This window comes from Pygocentrus nattereri, chromosome 28 (assembly GCF_015220715.1).
Source record: "Pygocentrus nattereri isolate fPygNat1 chromosome 28, fPygNat1.pri, whole genome shotgun sequence".
Classification (NCBI taxonomy): domain Eukaryota; kingdom Metazoa; phylum Chordata; class Actinopteri; order Characiformes; family Serrasalmidae; genus Pygocentrus; species Pygocentrus nattereri.
Genome location: NC_051238.1, coordinates 12,358,808 through 12,383,663, shown reverse-complemented (window position 1 = coordinate 12,383,663; position 24,856 = coordinate 12,358,808). Strand labels below are relative to the sequence as shown.

Genomic DNA, 24,856 nt, shown 5'->3' with positions numbered 1-24,856 from the left:
ATGGCAATTTTAATGGGAAATTAAAAAAACCCAAAGGGTCTCTATGATGTTTGTGCTGTTGAGAAGTGAGCTGAAGTTACACTGGGCATGTTAAAAAGGTATTGACAGGACCCCAGGCTCCACATAAACAGGTGGGTCTACTGCATTTTACCATGTTATGATGATCTTATATGTTATTCAATCTAGTAGTATTAGATAGACTGTCAATAATGTCAAGGGACCTCTAGTGTTAGTGTTAGAACATTTAACACATGATTTCAGGAAATGAAGCGTGGTTAGATCATACTGTTCTAAAATGTTTCTGAAATCTGTATAGCTTAATGTGAGAGTCTCATATTACAAACCTACTCCAAATTTCACTTGAATATACCTCACTATGTTTTTATATTTGACAGACTGTCTAAAATATTCCATATTTTCTATAATTAATTATTGAATAATATCCTAAGTTTGGTAGATTTTGTGGTGTTATATTACTGATCTCTTTTCTTTTAAACTTGTTTTATTCTGGTTTTGTTCATTTTGGTGAAGATGAGTGGTTTACACATTGCAATATAGGTCAAGTCAAGTCAAGAGGCTTTTATTGCTATTCCATCTATGTACAAGTACACAGTGGAGTGAATTACATTCCTCCAGGAGCAACACGGCGCAACAAGGAACACAAAGTATAAAGTGCAAACATCCAGACATAGTGTGCGAACAAAAAATAAGCTAGAAACAATAAATATGATAAATTAAACAGACATCAGACACAGTAAACAGACAGGACAGCACAGCACCGACACAGCACTCATTCTGGACATGAGGTCGTGGAATAAGGTGCAGAGATATTTAACATGCTGTGATCTGAGTCATGCAGTCAGGTAACAAACACAGCAGTTACTGAGGTAGTAAAATTTACAACAGTAAATGGTGTAAACGCAGTGTTAGCAGCAATATTTCAGATAGTGCAAGTAGAGGTGTGTGTGTATGTGTGTGTGTGTGTGTGTGTGTGTGTGCGTTTGTGTGAGGGGGCTTTCAGATCAGTCCTTGTGAGTTTAAAAACCTGATCGCTTGCGGAACAAAGCTGTTGCAGAGTCTGGCAGTGGTGGCACGGATGCTCCGGTACCTTCTGCCAGACGGCAGCAGTGAAAAAAGTCTGTGTGCGTTACAGCCTTTATAAACCACTGTTGAAAGGAAAATTCATCATTAAAGATGTTTGTGCTACTAATGTGCTAATACTAAAGTTCTGACTGTAGTTTTGACACCACTTGTTTTTTTATCTCATTACTCTGTTGCAGCTCCCATCTGTTGCGAATTCCATCAAAACTGGATATATGGAAGTTGTGAGTGAAAAGAATAGGGTCTTACTTTCAATATTTAGGTTCCAGATTAGATTGTAATTTCAACTGTAGAATTTTGGAAGAGATACAATTCTAACTTATATATCTACGTATTTATGTACTCGCGTACTTATTATGTGACTGTACTTCAGTTCTGTACTTAAATAAATTATTTTAGTTCTTCTTCCACTGGTGGTTTAAACTACTTAATACTGCCTCAACCTCTAATGCTCCAGGGTATATTTTGGTTTGTCCATCTGAATTTACATGCCCAAATTGTAAGGCAGATTTTTCAGTAACTAAATAAATGCAAACTAAATGCAAATTTTTATTTTATTTATTTATTTTTTTGTAAAAGCCCCCCTCAAATTAACAGAAAATGTGTTTTATGATTACACATATCGCTATATATTTACAATTTACTGCTGAAAGCCAGAAATCTTAGACACTCTTTGTATTATTTTATAAAAAATCATTTTTACAGAGTATATCACTGAAGAGACGTCATCTGTTTATAGTCTATAGGCCAGATTTGTGGGTCGACTTCCAGTAGACAAAAAAAATTTGTGAGCTCAGCTTCTTCTATTATAAGGTTTTAAAATTACATTACCCATCTATTTGAATGGAAGGAAGACAGTCACGGCCTCATATGACACCCACTTTTTGAATGTAGCTTACATAAAATATGAAAGTTATGAAGAATATAAGGAAGCGCATTTTGGATCCACCAGTTGTACCAAGGAATTTAAATTTAAATTTAATACAATACATTCTACAATATAAGGAATGCATTGTTGTAGTGGCTGAATGGTTGTAGTGGCTTTCAGTTTCATACAAAGATTACATACAAAGATGCTTGATTGTAATCATATCCAAGAGTTTGATTTATAATGCTGTATTTGTTATTCACTTTTGACAAAACTTTCAACCTTTCTAATATTTTTGCCCTTTTTTCCAGCTTCTCTTCCTTGAAATCATAAAATGCAAACATGTTTAAAATGATCTGTGGAGTGGAGATCATTTTTCTTATTGCTGCTATTTTCTCCCTGAATTTCGAGCTCTGTTTTTGCTCATGTGCCCGAGCTGAGTATGAGATAGATGGACAATGCTGTCCCATGTGTACACCTGGTAAGCTAAAGCTAATTTGACTGAATTCAGAGTTGTATTATGATAAGTTATGATAAAAGCGTTACAGTGATAAGTGTGAATTCACCCAAAACAAGAGGGGTCTCAAATCTGTATTGAGATTCATATGCATGTAATTGAGTGTGGATTAAATATATAATTATGATGCTATTAATTCTATTAATTTTAGCTGGACTCTATTAAGGAAGAAGTCATTCATAGTGGTTTGTCATAACTGGAGAAACTTTAGAACATTACTCTGCCAGCTCATCTGTGGAATTGTAGGATATCGTGTTTATAAGCACTGTACTGTGGAAACAAGCACTACATGTGTTTCATGTCATGATTCGACTTTCATTGATGCACCAAATGGACTAATAGACTGCTTTAGCTGTACAGTGTGTGATTCTGGTAAGTCTGTCCTTCATAAGAAATTCATGTTTTATGAAGAATTCTGTATCCTTAGTGTATGTTTAGCACACGATTAAGAACATGCACTTTATGGTCAGAGCCAACTCTGCCTATTAAGACATAGTTGTGGCAGTTTGGGATCCCTCAGCCCCCCCCCCCCCCCCCCCCCAACAACTGGCTAATAACTTATCAGAAAAAAATGATGCTAATCAGATGTACCATATTTTAGCATCATTCGTGATTCCTGCATGTTTAACAGCTCCTGTCTTCGACAGACCACTCTCAAGGCCCACTTCGTATTCTTAGCCCTCCAGTCACTGCTTAGCAATAGTTTCTATCTGCTATTCGCTCAGTCACATCTTCAGTTTAACAGTGCAACAGATTTTGAATGTAAAACTCCAGATATGGCAATAATGTGCCTGGACCAGACAACCTGACAGACTGACAGATGTTGTTTTCTATGCATTTTAAAGACAAAACAGAAATAAAAAACATCTTTGGATTAATTCATATGGTTAACACCACCATCGGCTGAAATCACTTATCAACAGCAATGGCTACGTTTACATGCACTTAAAAATCCAATAGCTACAGAAAATCAGATTGTGTAAGTAATCCGATCAACACATTTACACACACTTGAGTGATCAGATAATGGGCAAACTACATTTACATGAGTCGGGCAACACTCAGATTTCTGCTTTGCAATCAGCCAGTAAACTCACAGAAGACATTAGTGTTATGTAAAACTCAAACATCATGCAGTGGCATTTTTAAAAACATCTAGCCACTTTACTTGAAAGATGAAGAATATTTAAATCTTTCATTTCGTCAAGCATGTCGTCAGGCTTTTTCGTCATTTCAGCTATATACAAGTACACAGTGAAACGAAACAACATTCCTCTAGGACCAGCACAGGAACACAAGTGCAAGACAATACAGTACAATAATAAATGAGAAAGACTTACAATAAACAGAAAACAGAACACAGGCAGTAATGTAGTTGATTTCACTGTTGTTGCAAAAGTGTTTTGTCACCATTTTGCAGCAACGCAGCTTATTGATTTCAGGTACCACGGTCTGCTGTGTGAAACCTGAAAGAAATCTGCGTCAGTGTTTCATAGCTCAGAAATCTGATTACTGAGCTAAAATCCAACTCTCTTCATTGGATTTCTTGATCATATTTCTAGACTTTACTCCGATTTAAGAAATCATAGCATGCTGTTTACATGACCATTGATTTATTCCTTTTCCATCCCTTCCATAAACTGCTACTACTGTTCCATACACTTTAAAGCTTGCTGATTTAGCTAGCAATGTTACAAGTGGTAAAGCATAGCTGTCACCACTACAACCAGAGTTAGATCCAAATAACTGAATTCAAATTAAAAGTTAAAACAAATTGAAGTTACTTGCATGAGTGAAAGTAATGTGTCAGCACACAGACCCCTGCATTGAGAAGGTTGTGTGTAATTTAAACGTACTTACTTATTAGAACCCCAAAGCGCATTCAGTCAGTCAGCAATACACAAATTGGCCAGTTATAAGTTTACATAAATTTATAGTTTGTGGAAGTCATTGGGCCTCATTCAGTAATACGTCAGATTCCTGAAGTTCTTAAACTGCAGAATCAGCTCTCACCTTTGTGCTCTGTGTATGTAGATTCTGTTCTTACCTAGAAACAAATTCCAAACAAAAAACATTGCTGAACGTCAGAATCTTGCTGAAAACTGCAAAAGTGGGCTTTAAGAATCTTTTTCTTAAGTACAGTTGTTGAATGAGGACCATTGTTATTATCAGCTAGCCAGATGGGGGCCCCTAAAAATCTTGCTTAGGGCCCACAGAAGGCTAGAACCAGCCCCATTTATAGTAATATGTTTTAAAGGAACAGTGTTGTTTTATATTTTTCTCAGGTCAGGGTTTAAGAGTAAAGATTCCCTGCACTCAATCATCAGATACAGTCTGTGAGCCACTAGATGAATGTTACTGTATTGAGCAACACAGAGGCGGCTGTATACAAGCTGTGAAGCACACAAAGTGCAGCACTGGACAATATATAAAGCATAAAGGTTGGTGTAACACATCTGTATAAACTATAAACTTTCTCACTAACACCATGTGTACTTTCCTTACTACTACTTTCTTTACTGTGGCTAAGCAGAACTTGTATGTTTGCAGGAACAACATTTAAAGATACTGAATGTGCTGAATGTGCAGATGGTACCTTCTCAGATGGTTCTTTTCAGACGTGCCAACCACATTCTAAGTAAGTTTACTTAAAGAGTGTCATTGAATAATTTTTGCGTTGCGATTTTTCCAGGATTGCAAAATACAAATACAGGTCAATGTTGTGTTTGATAGATGTGAAGATCTGGGACTTAAAGAAATAAAGGCAGGAACACATTCTTCTGATGCTGAATGTGGAAATAAAACTCCAGTTGCTCTGATAGCTGGAATATTAGTTTCTGTTATAATACCTGTGGCTGTGGCTGTGGCAGTAATTGTAATCATGTTAAGGTGTGGCAGACTGACATGCAGGTAAAGAATTCATATTTATTTATTTGCTCAGAATTTTTGTGTGTAGTTTTTTATATTATGTTTTTAATTCTTGAAATGATCACATTTGTTTTTCAGCTTTTTCTTCTTTTTTCAGATTGATTAGATGTTGAATTGCTTTGTTGTGATCACCTCTAAACATTTTTTGTTAATGCATGATTACTTCTGTCTGAAATATTTAACAAGAGAAAACTTAAATATTTTAAATTCTTTTTTTTCTTCAAGGAAAAAAACAAATAAAAAGTCAGATAAGATAGAGATGCTAGAGATGTGCTTTCTCTTGGAAACACTAACATTAGGGAACTAACATTAGAAAAAATACAAATAAACAAACAAAAAAGAAATAATTCATTGTGATTTGATGTGTGTTAGTTAAACCATTTTCTAAATCTCTCCTGGGGGAATTCCAATATTTACAGTCACCATCCAATACCTAGTTTATCTTTCACTAAATTAAACCAGGTGCTGGTGCTGATAGAATTGAACAAATGCAAATGATGGCTGGAGCTAAACCTGACTTCTAGCCAAACAGCATGTTCTATTTACTGTTTTTGTGTTTATTTGTGTTTATCCCAATGTTATATAGCAAAACAAATATATTAGATGCTAGTGGGTGGAGTGGCATGGCTTGAGAGAATCAACTCATTTGAGACATAACAAAACTGATTAAACATAGAAATTGCCATTTTTCTTCTTTGCAGACATCCTCATTCAAGCAAAAAAGATGACCTTAAATGAGTCCCCAGCTGTGGCCTTGCTGGGAATCAATCTCAGGAGCAGGTGAAGACTTTTATGGCAGACAAAGACTCCCATGCTGAACAATGTGGTCTAAACCCTGCTTCATGTGGGGACAATATTGCAGGACAATCTCTGCTGAACAAGTAGAAAAGACTTATGATTATAATCCTGAACAAGGACAAAACTCTTCCAGCCCTGCAGTGACTAATTGTACACACTAGGTTACTGGGATCTGTATCTTATTTTGTGACCACAATAATCTGAAAGTTTACACTAAAGTTGACACTGCCAGTGCATGCAATAGGTCAGGTCATTACATTTTCTAATAAATCCATTATGCTTTTATGCCAAAAAGGTGGTGCCTCATGAAATAACAATTATTATTCTAACTAAATGTGTAAAATGTAAAATATGTATCATAAGATACTGTTATTCTTTTTGAGACATCTGTAACTAATCTATGTAATAACACTACAAATTACTAGACACAAGGACGTTTACCTTTATTAACATTCAGTTTCAGAGTGGTACAGAGTCAAAGCTGTCTCTGAGGTTTAATAGAGGATTCATCTGATAGTTCAGCTATCTAAGTACAAAGACTTTTGCTATAATAGCTCTAATGAAACACAAATCCCATTCCACAAAACATTAGAAAAACATGACAAAGAAATAACTATTGCATTTTACAGTGGTCTACGATGAGTACATGTAAAGTAAAACACTTCAGTTTAAAGCCACTGTTGCTCATGTCAGCCAGAAGACAAAGTTTTTTTGCTGATAGTGAATAAATATTAAATGTTGATTTATGTGACATCATTTTCATTGTGCTGGAGTTAAAGCTCCTTCTCTGCCTGATCGGTGATCTGTGTGTCGCATCTGAGGCTGCATGGTGACTGTAACGATAGTTACCATGGCAATTCAAATATGAGTTCTGATGCCACACCTATTGCTGAAGTCACACTCACTGTTAACAGGTGTATAAAATCAAGCACATAGCCATGCAACCTCCAAAGACAAACATTGGCAGTAGAATAGATCAGACTGAAGGGCTCTGTGACTTTTAACATGGCACTGTCATAGGACTCCAATTTTGCCACAAGTCACCTCATGCATCCCTCACCAAAGAGTTCCAAACTGCCTCTAGAACCAACTTCAACTGAAGAACTGTGCTTTAGGAGCTTCATGAAGAGGGTTTCCATGGCCATGCAACTGCACACTTCAGACATTTTGTTCAATGTCAGCTTTCATTACTGGCCAAAAAACAGCAGCTCTGGCCACTCGCTTGCACTTACTTGTTTTTTGGTGCCCTTTATGTGTTTTATTAGGATGTCTTGTTTCACATTCCTATTAGGCCTGAGCAAAACGCAATATAACGCACTCAATTCAGCTCACATGTAGTAAGATTGCCCTTACAACTGAACCTTTGCACCAACTATTGTTCATGTATTTGATAACCTGTTTTAGGACTTTTGCAGTTTCAGTTGCAAACAGTTTGGATTTCATATCCGTCACTTGAAGAGTTTCACCAACCAGGTTCTCATCTGTCTCTGGGGAATTCCCATTGCACTGTTCCTCTTGTACTGCTGATCTAGACCAAGGGTCTTTTATTAAAATTCAATAAGGTCCAGTTAGAGAAAATATCCTTAAGAAAAGGTTAGGAACATCATAATCTCTAACTTGCATCATGATTCAGTGCCATATACTGTTTATTGAAGTAGCCAAGCAGGTATATCAACTTCTTAGCTAAGCATGGCGTGGAACCAGTTCACTCGCATGGCATTTTTTGACTACTCCCTCCAAAGTTTCATTTGGGACACAACCATGTGACTGCTTTGGAAATCAGAAGAAGCTAACTAGTATGCATTTCTATAGTTTTGGGCCAACACCAAACATTTACATCATTATTTATATTTCATACATGAAGCTCTCACTGTGAATAGAAAGAATATGTAAAAGACTACAGTAATGTTATATACTAAGAAGACTTTGCAGCATCATGTTTATGTCACTAATTACCTTTATTGTTTTGAAACAAATTACATGCAAGACAAAGATTTGGACCAACCACTAGGTGTTATTACTGTGCACTGGAAAAGCTTCACTGCTGCAGAAATCTTCATTTTGATATCACTAATAACACAATCCTAACACATAAACTGCAGTCTCTAGGAAACAAAGTTAGTGTTGATTGTTGTCGTGTTATATGTAAGTGTTCTTTGGGATTATTTGTGTTGGGAAGTGAAACTGATGTGTAGGGATCTTTTGGGGTTTGGTCACAGTCAAGGTAAAACATGTACCTAATGGTGACGTCTCGCATTGTTTCAGTTCTGAGTATGTTCTGGTTTCTGCCGGTGCATTCAGTAAAGAGTATTTTTTGGATCAGGATCATGGCCACCCTTGTGTTTCTTCTTCTGCCAACGCTGCAGTGTTATCAACAAGAATAGAAATGTGGTTCCTGTTGAGAGCACCCATACACAAAGTATTAAATATGATAGCACTATGATAATTCTAACTGAAAAAGTCATACTTTGTTTTATGAATTGCTTTATGTAGTGCACACCTCACTGGGGGTTTGGAGAGAGGAAGTGCAGACGTGGAATCATAAGCTTCTGGTTTTTCACCAAAAATTCTTACCCTTTCAATTTTGATCGGCCAAAGTTCTGTCAGCAGCTAAGAAAAACACCCCGTTCATTAGGCTTAGAGCACCATGTGACCAGGTGTTACTGAAGAATACATCAAGCTCACCACCACTGGGAAAAGGTCTGCCTAATTTTTCTTTTAGAAAGCAAGAAAGAAAAGTTGGCATCTTCTCTGCCATTGCAGCTTTAAACATACACAATCATTCAATGAGTCATTCAATCATTCATCCAGCATTTTGTATCTCTCCTCAGTTAAGGAGAGATAAAGGAAACAGTAGGGGTGGATTATAGAAATGCATGACCACCTACTGAGGAACAGAAAATATACAGAGGTAGACAGCACTTCTCTCTACTGCTAACACTTAATCATCAAATAGGAAACAGTTAATTTGGAGCTTTTCACAAAACAGAAGTTAAACTAGACCATTTCAACAGTTTATTCACTTCACTGGTTTCTTCAGGAGAGTCTTCCAAAGTAAGAACTTTCTAACCTGCAATTAACTAAGAGGGCTTTGACACAGTGGACACAACCTATTTATATTTCTAGAGGAATTTGTGTTTTCTTTTAAAATAATTCTAACAAATGAATATTTTGATGAGCTCATTTTAAAGTTCCCACACTTCAAAAAGTGTAAATGGAGGGATATGGAAATGAGAAAAGGTCAGGCTGGAATTGTAAGTCCAAATGTTTTTGTATCTTCATCCCAGAGCAGTCTGTAATGCTTGTAATGAGAGTTTCTAATTTGCATTTACATTTATGGCATTTAGCATACGCTCTTATCCAGAGCGACTTACAAAAGTGCTTGTCATTACTTCAGAATATCTCATGTTAATAAAGGTCGACATAATTTTAAAGAGCTTTGCTCTAAATTGCTACCTGAAGTTATCTATGCATTGAGACCTAAAACAAATACAACAAGTAGAAAAAATTCCTACAACTCAACACAGAGTCTGCACAACACTAAACCTGCTGAAAAAAAGTTTGTAATAAAATACAGTGAACAAAAAGAGGTGAAGATCTTTAATAGACAGTGTTAGTGATTAGATAAGTGTAGTGTAAAGAGATGGGTCTTCAGACGTCGTTTAAAGACAGCAAGTGATTCTGCTGTTCGGACACTTAGGGGAAGTTCATTCCACCACCTTGGTGCCAGGACAGAGAACAGTCTGGAGGTAATCAAGTTACCATTCATCATCACAGACTGTTCTTTGTTTTGGCTAACTGTATTCGTGTGTGTTGATGCAGTGTTAGAAGGTAAAGTTATACAGGGAAACTTCATTTCTGCTTCTATAAGTTCATAGCTGTTCTTTTGCCTATAATTTCACAAAACACAAGAAACACTTTCAGGTTTGTCACAACTACGTACAAAATCCCTCTGAAGTGCAATGAAAACAAGAATCTGTGAACTGTTAACACTCGAACATTTATTTCACTGACATGATTACAAAGAAATTACTTTTAATGTTTTGCCTGACCAACATGATTATTTTGTAAATATAAACAAATTGTTATAACCTGGTCTGGGGTCAGACTGTAACAGAAAAGGAGAATAAGCTCTCTCCCCAGACCAAACCCTGGACATTTAAACCAGAAAACAGGTTGATTTGTATGATAAAATACTAAGCTAGATGGGAGGATGGCTTCAGGGACGAGCACACTCCAAAACAACAACCAAAAATATATAGCAGTTTAAACTAACTAAACCTAAAAATAATAAAGAAACAAAAACTCAAAAAGCTAGTCAATCTCTCTACTTCACAACCAGGAGAAAAGATGATGGGAAAACAAATGACGCCTCCCAGAGTTTCACAGAATCGAATAATTACCAAGAAGAAGCAAAGTGTGGAGTGGAGTGGAGAGTGTTGGAGGAGGGCATCCCCGTGTGACCAACCATGGGGCCTGCACAAATACAAAGCAACAGACACCCACACCCTGATGAATAAAATTCTTATGTCTATAAGAAAATGTGCAGTTGCCCCCAAACTTCCAAGACAACCTTACATATATAACTCTTTTTATATAGATCTGCTTTCACATTACAAAACACTAAAGAGTTTGTATCCAACGCTCATGATCACTGAGGTTCTACGCTCACATTGCTGCAGTTTGAATCCTAAAGCTAAAAGCTCACTAAAGCTAAGGTCTCTCTCTCTCTCTCTCTCCCTCATGCTAATCTATGTAGCCTATTAGACTTTCTTGAAAACATTGGATTTAAACAAAGAAACAAAAAATCCCACATGTAAACAATGCAAATACATACACAAACATGATGTTCAAAGCCTCATACTAAAATATTTCTGAAGCAAACCCCAATTGGTAAAATGAATGATCTTGATCTGCACAGTGGAATTACTCTACAACACGAAAAGATCACCCATATCAAAGCTTAAAATTACCACAGTATACAGAAGGCATGAACAGCTTTCTAAGATAGCAATCATACCCAGGAGTTTTATTTTTATTTGCTTTTTGTTATCCATTTTTGACCAAGGTTTCAGCCCTTCTAACACATTTGCCCTTTCTTTTCAGCTTCTACTCTATGAAATACAAACATTTTTAAAATGATCTGTGGAGTGAAGATCATTTTTCTTATGGCTGCTACTTTCTCCCTGAATTTCGAGCTCTGTTTTTGTATGTGTGCCCAAGCTGAGTATGAAATAAATGGAGAATGCTGTCCCATGTGTTCATCTGGTAAGTTAAAGCTGGTTTGGCTTAATTCAGACTTGTTTTATGGTAAGGTAGGGTATGGTAAAAGTGTTAAAAAGCCAGTGACAAGTTATAGTGAATTCACCCAAACCAGGCCATCACAAAGAGGGTCTCATATTTGTAGAGAGTCACACGCATCACAATGAATGTGAATTAAGTTAAGTTAAGTGATACTTTTTTGATCCCACAATCAGGGAAATTCCACCTCTGCATTTAACCCATCCGTGAAGTGAAACATCACATACACACTAGTGAACACACACACTAGGGGGCAGTGAACACACTTGCCCGGGGCAGCCCTATCCACAGCGCCCGGGGAGCAGTTGGGGGTTAGGTGTCTTGCTCAAGGACACCTCAGTCATGGACTGTCGGCCCTGGGGATCCTTCCGGTCGCAGGGCCAGATCCCTAACCTCCAGCCCATGACTGCCCCACAAAAAAAAATTACATATGTGAGTGGAATCAGGAAAAAAAAGAAAAGAAAAATCAGCCTTAGTTTGTCATAATTACTCAATCAGCTCATCATTGGCTGTATGTTTCTTAGGGAACCATGTTTACAGACACTGCACTGAGGACAAGAGCACTGCCTGTGTTCCATGCCATCATTCAGCTTTCATTGATGCACCAAACGGACTCATAGACTGCTTTAGCTGTACAGTGTGTGATCCTGGTAAGTCTGTCCTTTATATGAAATTCACGTTTTGTGTAGAAGTATGTGTTACATGTGCTTGTAACGCATTCTTTGTGGTAATATGTTTAAGATGGAAAGTGTTGTTCACAGGTCAGGGTTTAAGAGTAAAGACTCCCTGCACTCGATCATCAGACACAGTCTGTGAGCCACTAGATGGATATTACTGTACTGATCAGCACAGAGGCGGCTGTATACTAGCACAGAAACACACAAACTGCAGCCCTGGACAATATATAAAGCATAAAGGTTGGTCTGACATATCTGTATACTGACTACTACACCAACACCGTGTGCACTTTCTTTTTTAAATGACTAGATCAGAGGAGCAGCTTTATTCACTGAGACTGAACAGAACTTGTATGTTTGCAGGAACAGCATTTAAAGATACCGAATGTGCTGAATGCTCAGATGGAACCTTCTCAAATGGTTCTCTTCTCTTCTGCCAACAACATTCAAAGTGAGTGTCGACTTGAATGTTACCACATGATCTTTGTGATCAGTAGACAAACTTGCTGCAAATCAACTGTTGATAATCAAAGATGATAAATCACACAAAAGGTCAATAAATATAAATAATGAAATATGTTTTCTATTATAAGTTGAAAATGGTGCAGAGATACAGTTTGTGAAAAGAAACTCATTTAGTTTTGGCTGTAGCTTTAATGACATTTAGCCTCTGACTAAAGGAGACTGGAGCAAGTAACAGTTAACTTGAAGAATGCCAAAGATCTTATTAATTTATATTAACAGTGCTTTTAGGCAAAGATTCATATCACTTCATCACTGATTTTGCTTCACTCTGACAGATGTGAAGAGCTGGGACTTATAGAAATAAAGGCAGGAACGCTTTCTTCTGATGCTGAATGTGGAACCAAAACTCCAGCTGGTCTGATTGTTGGAATTATTAGTTTTGTTGTCATAGTTGTGGCTGGAGGAGTTCCAGTTATTGTTTGTCTAAAATTAACAGGAAGACTGTCCAATGTGCAGGTAAGGAAGTCTGTCTTTTTGTGTAGTTTTAATGTTTTAAATTCTTGAAATAGTTAAAACTTCTGTTTCTCTATCTGAGCATGATCAAATATGAGACATAATAATAATGATTATTATTATTATACATAATAATGGCATAGTACTAGTATCAACATTGTAAAAATGTTTTTGAACTTTATTCATTCACATGTCACCAAACACAGTATCTTTGTGGTGTTGTAAAACAGCTGAATTGCAGATATTACCTGTGTGCATATATTTGTGCACTTGCCTTAAAGGCAACACTCTAGCAGTCACAGTTCTGTTTGCATTCTTTTTGCCTATTTGAGAGAATATAAAATACTTTTCTTTGCAGGAAGCCTCATCGACCACTAAATAGAATTTGGGGAGAAGAAGATGAACTCAAATGAATCTCCAGCCAGATTGTGAGCACAGTAACTTGAAAGTTTACATTATAGGTCATTTTACTAAATTTGAAAATAAATACATGTATATTTATGCAAAATATTGAGGTACTGCCTAATAAAAGGACATAATTCAAGTAACTAAATGTGCAACATTTTAATCATAATGTATGTCGTCATCCTTTCTGAGAGATGAGAGGCACAAGTGACCTTAATTTACATTCAGCTTCACACTGATACAGTAGTGGAGATACATGGCTGACTGTGTGGCAGAAAAGAGAAAAACATGTTTAAACACTAGACCCAGTTGACAGTTTGACCATCTCAGACAGCAAAATGCTGAGATGCGCTGCTTGATATGGAGCAGTATGTCTGAGCTACACATGCAAATATAAACGTATACTATCGACTATTCTTTAAGAAATAGGTTCAGTATAATAAAACTTAAATCACATTCAACAAAACATCAGAAGAACATGACAATATATTTGATGTGATCTGGTCCACAAGGATTTCAGGTGAAATGAGGCATGTGAGCTTAAAGCCTTTGCTTAATAATAATCATCATCATCTTCTAAGGTCTTGTTCTATATAAATATGCTATTTGGACAAATGTATGTGGACACTCTTCCTAAATTTTGACTTTAGATGTTTTCAGCCACACCCACTGCTAACAGGTGTACAAAAGGGTGTCGGGAGCTTCATGAAATGGGTTTTCGTGCCCGAGCAGCAGCACACAAGCCTAGCATCACTACATGAAATCTCAAGCATCAGCAAGTGGTATTGTAAAGAACACTGTTGCTGGACTCTGCAGCAGTGGAAACATGTTCTCTGGAGTGATGAATCATGCTGCACTTTTCAGCAATCTGATGGATGAATCTGCATTTCATGAATGACAAGAGAAAATTACTTTCTGTAATTTACCAACAGTAAATAGAGTAGAGGAGGTATGCTAGTCTGGGGCTGTTCACTGTTTTGTTCCAGTGAAGGGTGATGTTAATGCTATATTTTGTCAATTATATGCATCCAAATTTGTTGCACCAGTTTGGGGAAGGCCCTTTCTTGATCCATTAGGCTCTTCAAGTCTTCTCAGTGGGGCCAGAAGAGGGAAGAGGAGAGATGAGGACTCAATCTCTTATGTTCAATTATAGGTTTATTTTATCTGTCTTTTTTTCTCGGGATAGATCTTATTGCATATTTTTGTATATTTCTAGGAGTATATATTAAAATTAAGTGACCTTTATTATTCCCACAACAGAGAAATTTCACCTTTTACCTCTCAGTGTAGTGAAACACCACATACACACCAGTGAACGCACACACACTACGTGGCAGTGAGCACACTTGCCCAGAGCGGTGGGCAGCACTATCTGCAGCACCCTGGATCAGTTGGGGGTTAGGTGCCCTGCTCAAGACTGCTTTAGTCACGTACAACAATGCAAACTTTTAAGCTGTTTATAAGTGGCACTCACTGTTTAAGAAGTGACCTCAATCTGCAGCTCTTAAGTTATGTATTGTCAAGGTACCAAGCTCTCGTGTTTATATTTAATAATATTACATAGTTTTGGAAATATGTTCAACGGCATTATTGCACTGGTATTGGAATATGTGAGCTATCTGGAACTGACTCTATGGAAAAATATACACTACATATTAGTGTCTAATTTTTTCAATATGAGACATTTCAAATACATTGTTTAGTTAAAAAACTGATTACACACAGCTACCTGGGTGACAGCCTGATTACAAATTTAATCGTGAATGTTATAATTAAATCAGCCTGGCAATCTATTTCATCATTAACTTCAAAGCAGTCCTGTTCCCGTTCTCTGCACTGCACACTGACACAGCAAAGATCACCCTGTTATATATGCACTACCTAATTTGTCTGGTACGCCTTTGGTTGTCTTGATTATTTTACCTAGGCTGTCCGTCTTGGGAGACAAACCTACTTATTTCTCTACAAGAACAGATGTTGCAACCTAAGAAGTTCCTCTGCCAACACATCATCATAAACCAAAAGTAAAAAGATGCACCCGAGTAACCTTTAGACTTTTGATGTTGTAAACTTTCATTTCGTCAATGCTATTATTCAAAACAAATCCAGTGTAATTAAATATTTGTATCATTATTTCTTTTGTAATTGTGTTATTTTTACAAACTACATCAGTGACACTAACAGTAAATAGACACTTAAAGTTTTTTTAGTACTCATTTTTAAAATTAAGGTTAGTATACTGATTATGCACTTTCAATGTGGACAGTAATTGCCACTCCTGAGTGGCAGATGCTGATGGCTGGTGCCATTTATTAACCCAGTAATAAAATTATGTTTCAGAGTTAACGCAGAGCCTTTGGGGGAAACAAAATAAAAGGGGTTACATACACTCTGGTCATCTATTAGTCAGCCCAGGGCAACACCAATTTACCTCACAAATCTCACTACAATGAAGCACCACAAACCCAAAAAATAAATAAACAAATAAAAAATACATGAAGCCATTACACACTCATCACTCCAAATAATAATGCCAGGACTCTTATAGCACACCCCAGTAGCATAGCCCAATTATTAATAAACCCCCGAACCCAGGCTCCGGCCCACTGGTTTCCACTGAAGTGGTTAGTGCTAGTGGTTTTCATACATAATAATCATGTCTTCCAACAATACTAAAACAATAAAATAAAAAAAAAATGAAAAAGTAATGTCATGGATTTCCACCACAGTACAAAAAGAAAATAAAACCAGTTTAGGAGTATGAGGAAAACAGTGTTTGACTTTGCTTGGCAACTTACAGGATGCTGTAGTAAAATACTACACATTAACATTTGCCCAACAAGTCAGAACATAATAATAAACCCATGTGTTAGGCAAAGCCTGCCTTTATCAGTGCTAGTTCTTTCGTTGTTTTGAAGAGTCTCAGCTACTCTGGAAACATGTCTTCAAGCCTCAAGCACTAGACCAGAAGACAAGCAGGTGAATATTCATTGTCTGATGCATCCCAGCAGACTACATTGCTTTTAACAGGGCACAATATAAGCAACATAATCACCTCAAACGACTGACTGCAACATCCACAACTGCCGCCTTGACTTGAATCAACTAGCAGCATGCAGACACTACAAATAGCATAATAGCTCTTGGTTAGCAATACTACACAACAAACTAAAAGTAGCAAGTTGCTAAACGAAGCTTAAAAAAAAAAAAAAAAAAGCAAGTGACTTGCATTCCACCAGTGCACTGCTAACTTCCACCACCAATGTCCCAGTGGATGAAAATATTCCCGTTAAAACGGAGGCTCCAACCATTAAAAGCGTTTGTTGCAATCCAACCATTCATATGTCTTAAAAGGGCCATAGGACCTAGACAGGTCCTACCTGTTACATAAGGCTTCATCCTTCGTGTAGCTAGTTATTACTGCAGTGTCAGAACATGTAGTCTGTTTTGCTTTGAATATAATGGTTTAGTTAGTTCAGGTAATGTTTCTGCACTGACTTTTTTGTTGGGGACTTTGGTTCTGAACAGCAGGGCTGGGTACGTTTCTATCCTCATAGGAGTGGTCTTCTGTCAACAGGGTCACAAATAGTTTGATGAGTATGAAAATTATGTAAACATACATTCTCATACAAACTCATTCAAACGTCTATCATCAAGACACCAAATATAGGGATATCTTTTGGCAGAATATGTTTCAGACTGTAATAACTGATGTAGGTGGGGGGGTTGCTGCAGCCTATCCCAGCGGTCATCGGGCGGAAGGCAGGATACACCCTGGACGGGTCGCCAGTCCATCGCAGGGCAGACAGACAGACACAGACAGTCACTCACACCTAGTGGCAATTTAGCATGTCCAATTGGCCTGACTGCATGTCTTTGGATTCATCTCAGCAGTATCAGTAAAAACTCCATTTCCCATGATGCTGTGGAACAGGAAGTGAACAAAGCTTAGCCCAGGAAGGAGACTTAATTTTCTCTTATTCCCCACCATGTGGCTGTGTGGCAGCTGTTGTTGAAAAGAGCGACTCCAAACTTCCAAATATTTAAGGCTAGAATATTTTATAGATGTCTTAGTTGCATCGCTTTATTTAGAGTTACCATTAAAACCCGCACATTTTCTAATCTTATTTCTTAGTGAATAATCTGCAGATCCAGGCAATCATCGCCACTTCCTCTTCCTCCTGATTGGCTGACTCGTTGTTTGTATTATTTTTCAAGTAGAAGCGCCGTTTTATTTCTCTCTTGGCTTCTGTGATCTCGAGCTGCAGTAAGTCAGTCTGACCTTCCTGTTCTCTGCTCCGCTGAGCTGTTCTTCTTTAGCGCTTTGCATAAAAATCACTCGAACCCTTGTTGGAAGTGAAACCACTGCCTGAGCCGTTAATTTGCACTGAGAGCGGGCAGCTCAGCTACATTAGTCTGTGGAGCGTGTTTGTGCAGAGCGGAGCCTTTTTTAATGTATGGATTTACAAAAGCGTAAAATAACCGTTTCTGTTCAGCTGAATCTGTTTATGATGTTCTGCTCCAGCTGCAGGGCTAAAATGAGACTCTGGTGAATCTGCTGTATGTAGCTGTGATGGTCTGTTAGCTCTCATTTGTATTTAACTGTAGGCGACCCTTTCCTGCTGCTTCAGTAGCGTGAGAATTAATACTGTTTATTGCTTTATAATATTGATTTACCTCTCCATGGATCACCATCTTATCGTGGTGGAGAGGTTTGTGTGCTTGAAGGACCCTAGGAGCTATGTTGTCTGGAGCAAAAGCTCCTGGTAGGGTCTCCCATGGCAAACTGGTCCTAGGTGACAGGCCAGACAAAGGGTGATCCATAACCACCCCTATGAGGACAACAAAGCAGGACTCGTGTACCCTGCCCGGATCAGGGTTACCGGGGCCCCACCCTGGAGCCAGGCCTGGGGGAGGGGCTCGCCAGCGAGCGTCTGGTGGCCGGGCATTCACTCATGGTGCCCGGCCGGGCCCAGCCCGAAGGAGCTACATGAGTCCCCCCTCCCATCGACCCACCACCGATGGGAGGGGCAGTAGTAGGGGTGCGGTGCATTGTGGATCGGGCAGTGTCCGAAGGCGTGGGCCTTGGCGTTCTGATCCTCGGTTGCTGAAACTGGCTTTTGGAACTTGGAACGTTACCTCACTGGCGGGGAAGGAGCCTGAGTTGGTGCGCGAGGTCGAGAGATACCGGCTAGATATAGTCGGGCTCACCTGAACACACAGCTTGGGCTCTGGGTCCAATCTCCTTGAGAGGGGCTGGACTTTTTTCTTTTCTGGAGTTGCCCATGGTGAGAGGCGGCGGGCAGGTGTGGGCTTTCTCATAGCCCCTCGACTCGGCGCCTGTATGTTGGGGTTTTCCCCGGTGGACGAGAGGGTAGCTTCCCTACGCCTTCGGGTTGGGGAACGGGTCCTGACTGTTGTCTGTGCTTATGCACCGAACAGCAGTTCAGAATACCCAGCCTTCATAGAGTCCTTGGAAGGGGTGCTTGAAAGTGCTCCTCCTGGAGACTCTATTGTCCTACTGGGGGACTTCAACGCTCACGTGGGCAATGACAGTAAGACCTGGAGGGGTGTGATTGGGAGGAATGGCCTCTCTGATCTGAACCCGAGTGGTGTTCAGTTTTTGGACTTCTGTGCAAACCACAGTTTGTCCATAACGAACACCATGTTTGAACACAAGGATGTCCACAAGTGCACATGGCACCAGGACACCCTAGGCCGCAGTTCAATGATTGACTTTGTAGTCGTGTCAGCGGACTTGCGGCCATGTGTACTGGACACTCGGGTAAAGAGAGGAGCTGAGCTGTCAACTGATCACCACCTGGTGGTGAGTTGGATCAGGTGGTGGGGGAAGATGCCAGTCAGACCAGGCAAACCCAAACGTATAGTGAGGGTTTGCTGGGAACGTCTGGCAGAAGAACCTGTCAGATTGACCTTCAACTCACACCTCCGTCAGAACTTTGACCAGATATCGGGGGAGGTGGGGGACATTGACTCAGAATGGGCCATGTTCCGCTCCTCCATTGTTGAAGCGGCTGACTGTAGCTGTGGTCGCAAGGTAGTTGGTGCCTGTCGGGGCGGTAATCCTCGAACCCGGTGGTGGACACCCCAGGTGAGAGATGCCGTCAAGCTGAAGAAGGAGTCCTACCGGACATGGTTGGCCTGTAGGACACCAGAGGCAGCTGGCAGGTATCGACAGGCCAAGCGATCTGTGGCTTCAGTCGTTGCCAAGGCAAAAACCCGGGTGTGGGAAGAGTTCGGTGAGGCCTTGGAAAGTGACTTTAAGTTGGCTCCGAAAAGATTCTGGCAAACCGTCTGGCGACTCAGAAGGGGAAAGCAGTGTGCCACTAGCACTGTATATAGTGGAGATGGTGAGCTGCTGACTTCGACTGAAGACGTCATTGGGCGGTGGAAGGAATACTTTGAGGACCTTCTCAATCCCACCGACATGTTCTCCAGTGAGGAGGCAGAGTCTGGGGACACGGGAATAGGCTTGTCCATTACTGAGGCCGAAGTCGCTAAGGTAGTTAAAAAGCTCCTTGGTGGCAGGGCTGCAGGGGTGGATGAGATCCGTCCCGAGTTCCTCAAGGCTCTGGATGTTGTGGGGCTGTCTTGGCTGACACGCCTTTTCAACATTGCGTGGACATCGGGGGTGGTGCCACTTGATTGGCAGACTGGGGTGGTGGTGCCTCTTTTTAAAAAGGGGGACCGGAGGGTGTGTTCCAACTACAGGGGAATCACACTCCTCAGCCTCCCTGGTAAGGTCTATGCAAGGGTACTGGAGAAGAGAGTCCGGCTTATAGTCGAACCTCGGATCCAGGAGGAGCAGTGCGGGTTCCGCCCTGGTCGTGGAACACTGGACCAACTCTTTACCCTCTCCAGGATTCTCGAGGGTTCATGGGAGTTTGCCCAACCAGTCCACATGTGCTTTGTGGATTTGGAGAAGGCATTCGACTGTGTTCCCCGGGGTATTCTGTGGGATGTGCTTCGGGAGTACGGGGTACATGGCTCTTTGCTACGAGCCATTCAGGCCCTGTACAAACAAAGCAGGAGCTTGGTTCGCATGGCCGGCAGTAAGTCAGACTTTTTCCCAGTGAGAGTTGGACTCCGTCAGGGCTGCCCTTTGTCACCGATTCTATTCATAATTTTTATGGATAGAATTTCTAGGCGCAGTCAGGGGATGGAGGGTGTCCGGTTTGGTGACCTCAGGGTCACATCGCTGCTGTTCGCAGATGATGTGGTCCTATTGGGGACATCAGGCCATGAACTTCAGCTTTCACTGGATCGGTTTGCAGCCGAGTGTGAAGCGGCCGGGATGAGGATCAGTACCTCCAAATCCGAGGCCATGGTTCTCACGCGGGAAAGGGTGGAGAGCCCTCTCTGGGTCGGGGATGAGCTCTTGCCTCAAGTGGAGGAGTTTAAGTATCTCGGGGTCTTGTTCACGAGTGATGGTACAAGGGAGCGGGAGATTGACAGGCGGATTGGTGCTGGGTCAGCAGTGATGCGGGCTCTTTACCGGTCTGTTGTGGTAAAGAAAGAGCTGAGCCATAAGGCAAGGCTCTCGATTTACTGGTCGATCTATGTTCCCACCCTCACCTATGGTCATGAGCTTTGGGTAATGACCGAAAGAACGAGATCGCGATTACAAGCGGCTGAAATGAGTTTCCTCCGCAGGGTGGCTGGACTCTCCCTTAGAGATAGGGTGAGAAGTTCGGTCATCCGAGAGGGACTCGGAGTAGAGCCGCTGCTTCTTCACGTCGAGAGGAGCCAGTTGAGGTGGTTCGGGCATCTTGTTAGGATGCCTCCTGGACGCCTCCCTTGGGAGGTGTCACAGGCAAGTCCACCGGGGAGGAGACCCCGGGGAAGACCCAGGACACGCTGGCGTGACTATATCGCCCAGCTGGCCTGGGAGCGCCTCGGAATCCCTCCCAGGGAGCTAGTGGAAGTGGCTGGGGAAAGGGAGGTCTGGGCTTCATTGCTCAGGATGCTGCCCCCGCGACCCGAACCCCGGAGAAGCGGAAGATGATGGATGGATGGATGGATGGAATATTGATTTACTTTCACTTGTTTCGTTTCGACTTATGTGGCCGGAAAACACCTCATATCTCTGCAGGAACTGGCGAGTTGTGTTACCCACTCAGCTTTAAAGATGGTCTGATATAGTGTTAGTATCTGCATCTGAAACCTCGGTTCCGGATCTGTAGCTCTGCTCTCACTAAATATTCTGGCTGAGTTGACCAGCCTTTAGATCCTTGAGCTCACCCAGGTCAGGCGAAATGGGGGCAAGTAGATTTAAAAAGGGTTTCTTTAAAATACTTGAACACAGTGAATGGGTGTGAACTACTCGCTGAAATCAGTTTAGAGAAAGTGTACTGTGGATTATGGAGACTTTTACACTGGTCTTCAGCTCTGCTGCTATTCAGAACTGACTCTTTCAGGCGTGAAGCGATTCGTGTCGCAGTGCTGAAAACGAAGCGTCCAGTGAGGTACGGCTGCGCACAGCTGAGGTGTCAGGCTCCAGTGCTTTGACAGAGTTTGTGTAATGCTATATTTAGATAGGCTGGCGTTTCAGCTTCGATTTAGTGATGTACAAACAAGGCAGGTGCTGTGCTGTCATGATGGTCTGATGATCTGATGCTGCTCTGGTCTGTATACTTTAATTACCAGTAAAAGTGCTTACTTAACAAACAGTGGAAAACGTTTGTCTCAGTTTGTTTTAGTTTCAGTTCCCTGAAAAATACTGAGCCAAATTTATAAGTGTTTTATAAAGGTACTGTTTTCCAGAGAGCCCCAGAATATTCAGTCCTTTCATAAGGTAAGGTGTGTCAGAAATCTTAAATTTCATCAGTGTCCTTTTGGTTGGTCTGACATATCTGTATACTGACTACTACACCAACACCGTGTGCACTTTCTTTTTTAAATGACTAGATCAGAGGAGCAGCTTTATTCACTGAGACTGAACAGAACTTGTATGTTTGCAGGAACAGCATTTAAAGATACCGAATGTGCTGAATGCTCAGATGGAACCTTCTCAAATGGTTCTCTTCTCTTCTGCCAACAACATTCAAAGTGAGTGTCGACTTGAATGTTACCACATGATCTTTGTGATCAGTAGACAAACTTGCTGCAAATCAACTGTTGATAATCAAAGATGATAAATCACACAAAAGGTCAATAAATATAAATAATGAAATATGTTTTCTATTATAAGTTGAAAATGGTGCAGAGATACAGTTTGTGAAAAGAAACTCATTTAGTTTTGGCTGTAGCTTTAATGACATTTAGCCTCTGACTAAAGGAGACTGGAGCAAGTAACAGTTAACTTGAAGAATGCCAAAGATCTTATTAATTTATATTAACAGTGCTTTTAGGCAAAGATTCATATCACTTCATCACTGATTTTGCTTCACTCTGACAGATGTGAAGAGCTGGGACTTATAGAAATAAAGGCAGGAACGCTTTCTTCTGATGCTGAATGTGGAACCAAAACTCCAGCTGGTCTGATTGTTGGAATTATTAGTTTTGTTGTCATAGTTGTGGCTGGAGGAGTTCCAGTTATTGTTTGTCTAAAATTAACAGGAAGACTGTCCAATGTGCAGGTAAGGAAGTCTGTCTTTTTGTGTAGTTTTAATGTTTTAAATTCTTGAAATAGTTAAAACTTCTGTTTCTCTATCTGAGCATGATCAAATATGAGACATAATAATAATGATTATTATTATTATACATAATAATGGCATAGTACTAGTATCAACATTGTAAAAATGTTTTTGAACTTTATTCATTCACATGTCACCAAACACGGTATCTTTGTGGTGTTGTAAAACAGCTGAACTGCAGATATTACCTGTGTGCATATATTTGTGCACTTGCCTTAAAGGCAACACTCTAGCAGTCACAGTTCTGTTTGCATTCTTTTTGCCTATTTGAGAGAATATAAAATACTTTTCTTTGCAGGAAGCCTCATCGACCACTAAATAGAATTTGGGGAGAAGAAGATGAACTCAAATGAATCTCCAGCCAGATTGTGAGCACAGTAACTTGAAAGTTTACATTATAGGTCATTTTACTAAATTTGAAAATAAATACATGTATATTTATGCAAAATATTGAGGTACTGCCTAATAAAAGGACATAATTCAAGTAACTAAATGTGCAACATTTTAATCATAATGTATGTCGTCATCCTTTCTGAGAGATGAGAGGCACAAGTGACCTTAATTTACATTCAGCTTCACACTGATACAGTAGTGGAGATACATGGCTGACTGTGTGGCAGAAAAGAGAAAAACATGTTTAAACACTAGACCCAGTTGACAGTTTGACCATCTCAGACAGCAAAATGCTGAGATGCGCTGCTTGATATGGAGCAGTATGTCTGAGCTACACATGCAAATATAAACGTATACTATCGACTATTCTTTAAGAAATAGGTTCAGTATAATAAAACTTAAATCACATTCAACAAAACATCAGAAGAACATGACAATATATTTGATGTGATCTGGTCCACAAGGATTTCAGGTGAAATGAGGCATGTGAGCTTAAAGCCTTTGCTTAATAATAATCATCATCATCTTCTAAGGTCTTGTTCTATATAAATATGCTATTTGGACAAATGTATGTGGACACTCTTCCTAAATTTTGACTTTAGATGTTTTCAGCCACACCCACTGCTAACAGGTGTACAAAAGGGTGTCGGGAGCTTCATGAAATGGGTTTTCGTGCCCGAGCAGCAGCACACAAGCCTAGCATCACTACATGAAATCTCAAGCATCAGCAAGTGGTATTGTAAAGAACACTGTTGCTGGACTCTGCAGCAGTGGAAACATGTTCTCTGGAGTGATGAATCATGCTGCACTTTTCAGCAATCTGATGGATGAATCTGCATTTCATGAATGACAAGAGAAAATTACTTTCTGTAATTTACCAACAGTAAATAGAGTAGAGGAGGTATGCTAGTCTGGGGCTGTTCACTGTTTTGTTCCAGTGAAGGGTGATGTTAATGCTATATTTTGTCAATTATATGCATCCAAATTTGTTGCACCAGTTTGGGGAAGGCCCTTTCTTGATCCATTAGGCTCTTCAAGTCTTCTCAGTGGGGCCAGAAGAGGGAAGAGGAGAGATGAGGACTCAATCTCTTATGTTCAATTATAGGTTTATTTTATCTGTCTTTTTTTCTCGGGATAGATCTTATTGCATATTTTTGTATATTTCTAGGAGTATATATTAAAATTAAGTGACGTTTATTATTCCCACAACAGAGAAATTTCACCTTTTACCTCT

At 39.9% G+C, this 24,856-nt stretch overlaps 2 protein-coding genes and 1 long non-coding RNA gene across 8 annotated transcripts; all 3 read left to right on the top strand.

Annotated features, from left to right (window-relative positions):
• Positions 1 to 1,082: 1,082 nt before the first annotated feature.
• On the top strand, positions 1,083 to 8,537 carry LOC108414116 (tumor necrosis factor receptor superfamily member 14-like). 3 transcript variants are annotated; one of them, XM_017686908.2, is made up of 7 exons: positions 1,083 to 1,325; positions 2,281 to 2,450; positions 2,733 to 2,858; positions 4,772 to 4,927; positions 5,037 to 5,124; positions 5,220 to 5,396; positions 6,116 to 8,537. In XM_017686908.2, exons 2-7 carry the CDS (start codon positions 2,312 to 2,314, stop codon positions 6,150 to 6,152), a joined length of 723 nt encoding a protein of 240 aa, XP_017542397.2. In that variant the 5' UTR covers positions 1,083 to 1,325; positions 2,281 to 2,311; the 3' UTR covers positions 6,153 to 8,537. The 3 variants fall into 3 exon arrangements, with proteins under 3 accessions (XP_017542397.2, XP_017542399.2, XP_017542398.2); XM_017686910.2 differs by lacking the exon at positions 5,220 to 5,396; XM_017686909.2 differs by lacking the exon at positions 1,083 to 1,325 and having other exon boundaries at positions 1,932 to 2,450.
• Positions 8,538 to 9,138: 601 nt separating this feature from the next.
• On the top strand, positions 9,139 to 15,643 carry LOC119261533 (tumor necrosis factor receptor superfamily member 14-like). 4 transcript variants are annotated; one of them, XM_037535849.1, is made up of 8 exons: positions 9,139 to 9,266; positions 11,319 to 11,480; positions 12,038 to 12,163; positions 12,275 to 12,430; positions 12,554 to 12,641; positions 12,991 to 13,171; positions 13,527 to 13,596; positions 15,501 to 15,643. In XM_037535849.1, exons 2-7 carry the CDS (start codon positions 11,351 to 11,353, stop codon positions 13,548 to 13,550), a joined length of 705 nt encoding a protein of 234 aa, XP_037391746.1. In that variant the 5' UTR covers positions 9,139 to 9,266; positions 11,319 to 11,350; the 3' UTR covers positions 13,551 to 13,596; positions 15,501 to 15,643. The 4 variants fall into 4 exon arrangements, with proteins under 4 accessions (XP_037391746.1, XP_037391743.1, XP_037391745.1 ...); XM_037535846.1 differs by lacking the exon at positions 15,501 to 15,643 and having other exon boundaries at positions 13,527 to 13,716; XM_037535848.1 differs by lacking the exon at positions 15,501 to 15,643 and having other exon boundaries at positions 9,153 to 9,466; positions 13,527 to 13,716.
• A 6,406-nt stretch (positions 15,644 to 22,049) lies between these two features.
• On the top strand, positions 22,050 to 23,717 carry LOC119262696. Its single transcript, XR_005129837.1, has 3 exons — positions 22,050 to 22,642; positions 22,992 to 23,172; positions 23,528 to 23,717. It is a non-coding gene; the product is annotated as an uncharacterized LOC119262696 (long non-coding RNA).
• The last annotated feature ends 1,139 nt before the right edge of the window (positions 23,718 to 24,856 follow it).

Excerpts from the sequence above, each read along its gene's own strand:
- LOC108414116 (XM_017686908.2), top strand. The coding sequence starts at position 2,312 with ATGTTTAAAATGATCTGTGGAGTGGAGATCATTTTTCTTATTGCTGCT. Across the intron at positions 2,451-2,732 it reads CTGTCCCATGTGTACACCTG|GATATCGTGTTTATAAGCAC; the intron begins GTAAGCTAAAGC and ends GTGGAATTGTAG. Across the intron at positions 5,125-5,219 it reads ACGTGCCAACCACATTCTAA|ATGTGAAGATCTGGGACTTA; the intron begins GTAAGTTTACTT and ends TGTGTTTGATAG.
- LOC119261533 (XM_037535849.1), top strand. The coding sequence starts at position 11,351 with ATGATCTGTGGAGTGAAGATCATTTTTCTTATGGCTGCTACTTTCTCC. Across the intron at positions 11,481-12,037 it reads CTGTCCCATGTGTTCATCTG|GGAACCATGTTTACAGACAC; the intron begins GTAAGTTAAAGC and ends TATGTTTCTTAG. Across the intron at positions 12,431-12,553 it reads ACAATATATAAAGCATAAAG|GAACAGCATTTAAAGATACC; the intron begins GTTGGTCTGACA and ends GTATGTTTGCAG.